Source organism: Mandrillus leucophaeus, unplaced genomic scaffold, assembly GCF_000951045.1.
Source record: "Mandrillus leucophaeus isolate KB7577 unplaced genomic scaffold, Mleu.le_1.0 Scaffold46, whole genome shotgun sequence".
Lineage (NCBI taxonomy): Eukaryota > Metazoa > Chordata > Mammalia > Primates > Cercopithecidae > Mandrillus > Mandrillus leucophaeus.
Window position 1 is genome coordinate 986,883 of NW_012104920.1, and position 2,314 is coordinate 989,196.

At 47.8% G+C, this 2,314-nt stretch overlaps 1 protein-coding gene across 1 annotated transcript in view; it reads right to left on the minus strand.

Moving 5' to 3' along the window:
* DNAH2 (dynein, axonemal, heavy chain 2) overlaps positions 1-2,314 on the minus strand; it is a 150,399-nt gene that overhangs the window by 47,221 nt on the left and 100,864 nt on the right. The window contains exon 57 of the mRNA XM_011994733.1: positions 1,124-1,265. Within this exon, the coding sequence (XP_011850123.1) occupies positions 1,124-1,265 (142 nt within the window). The remainder of the gene's footprint in view (positions 1-1,123; positions 1,266-2,314) is intronic.

The following is a 2,314-nucleotide window of genomic DNA, read 5'->3' on the forward strand; positions in this document are numbered from 1 at the left end:
GGGTTTCACCGCGTTAGCCAGGATGGGCTCCATCTCCTGACCTCGTGATCCGCCCGCCTCAGACTCCCAAAGTGCTGGGATTACAGGCCTGAGCCACTGCGCCTGGCCCATTCTTCTATCTTTAGGACAATTTTGTTTAATATACAGATGCTCCTGATAAGCCCATCATACATTGAAAATACGGTAAATCAAAAATGAATTTAATGCATCTAACCTACTGAACGTCATAATTTATCCAAGCCTAACTTAGACGTGCTTGGAGAGCTTACATTAAGCCTACAGTTGGGCAAAATCATCTAACACAAAGTCCATTTTATAACAAAGTGTTGAGTATCTCATGTAATGTATTGAATACTGTACTGAAAGTGAAAAACAGAATGATTGTATGGGTACCATTGTAAAGACGAAAAATCTTAAGTCAAACCATTGTAAGCTGAATGTCAGTATTAAGATGAGCTGTTTTCTGTTACTTACAATCAAATAATCTTTTTCAAAATTTCATATTTAATAATTAAATTCTAAAAGTGATCAGAAATGTAGTTTTTTCTTTTTTTTTTTTTAAGTTGAAAAGAAACAGGTAACTTTGTAAAAAGTCAGAAAATACCAGTAACAACTAAATCATCTTTTTTTTTTTTTTTTTGGAGACAGGGTCTGGCTCTGTCGCCCGGGCTAGAGTACAATGGCGCAATCACGGCTCACTGCAGCTTCTGCCTTGCGCGTTTAAACGATCCTCCTGCCTCAGCCTCCCAAGCAGCTGGGACTACAGGCATGCACCATCATGCCTGGCTAATTTTTGTATTTTCTTGTAGAGATGGGTTTTCATCATGTTGCCCAGGCTGGTTTCAAACTCCTGGGCTCAAGTGATCTGCCCACCTTGCCCTCCCAAAGCTTGGGATTACAGGCGTGAGCCACCACACCTGACCGGCAACCAAAGAACCTTAACTGACATTCATACGGTCTCCCTTCTACTAGGTTCTGTGCTCTCCTTTCTACTAGGCCCTGTGCTCTTGAGGGTCAGAACAGTGCCTCATCCATCCCTATCTTTCTGAGTGTCTGCTGCACAGCCGACAATCAATAAACACTGGGCGAGCGGAAATCATTTATTTCATGGTCTCTAGCTTACCTAGCTGCCTCTTGGCCTCTGCCCACGTGGGCTCGTTGCCTCGAAGAATCATAACTGCCTGCATCACTATCTCCACTTGGGCTGGGGGCCGTCCATAAGACTTGATCTCTCCTATATCCTTCTTGTTCAGAGACTCCAAGGCCTGGAGGAAAAAGGGATAAAGTGAGGGAGCAACTCAGCAGGTAAGACAGGACCTTACGGAGACAGAACTTAGCTGAGGTGCCACCTCTTCTTCCCATTTCCCCAGAGTCTTTGAGGACAAAGAAGGCTGGCCCATTCCCTTCCCTGGGGCCTCGCGCTCCTGGCTCCCATCCTTGCACCCACTCCTGGTACCCGCATGGCCTCTTCCAGGGCAGGCAGGGCCTCTTCTAGATCTTTCTGGGCATTGTCAGCCAGTGCCTGACACTTGATTTCCTCAACTGCAATCTTTTCACTGTTGGCTGTTACGGCCTAGGGATGAAAAAAGGGCAAAGGTTTTTTGTCTTTGCCTTGGGCAAAAGTGGGAGTGACGGTGTTGGTGGAAAAGATGAAAGAGAAAGCTAAATAATTTTTTTTTTCTTTTTTTTTTGAGATGGAGTCTCACTCTTTCGCTCAGGCTGGAGTGCAGTGGTGCAATCTCGGCTCACTGCAACCTCCTCCCCCAGGGTTTAAGCAATTCTCCTGCCTCAGCCTCCCGAGTAGCTGGGATTACAGGCGCCCTCCACCACGGCCAGCTAATCTTTGTATTTTTAGTACAGATGGGGTTTCACCATGTTGGCCAATTTGGTCTCGAACTCCTGACCTCAGGTGATCCACCTGCCTCAGCCTCCCAAAGTGCTGGGATTACAGGCGTGAGCCACTGCGCCCAGTTACTAAAGAAAATTTAAGAAGGGGAACATGGGTTCCCTGATGCAGTAGCCAGCACTGGTGGGAGTGAGGCACGGGGGGGTGCGGGTGGGCCCTCGACCTTCTGCTGCTCGTCCGCCTCCCGCTTCTGCTGCACAATGATGACCAGGTACTCCTCACACTGCTTCTGGAACTCGGCCACCTTCTTCTTGGCATCTTCCAGCTCCAACGACATCACTTGTACCTTTTCCCTAGTTTCATCGATCTTGAACAAGCCTGTCCGCAGCTTATTGGCTTGGTCCTGCAGCTCCTGCCGTTTTTCTCCCAGCAACCTGCGGGGGAGAATAGGACAGGGTGTGGAGAGGC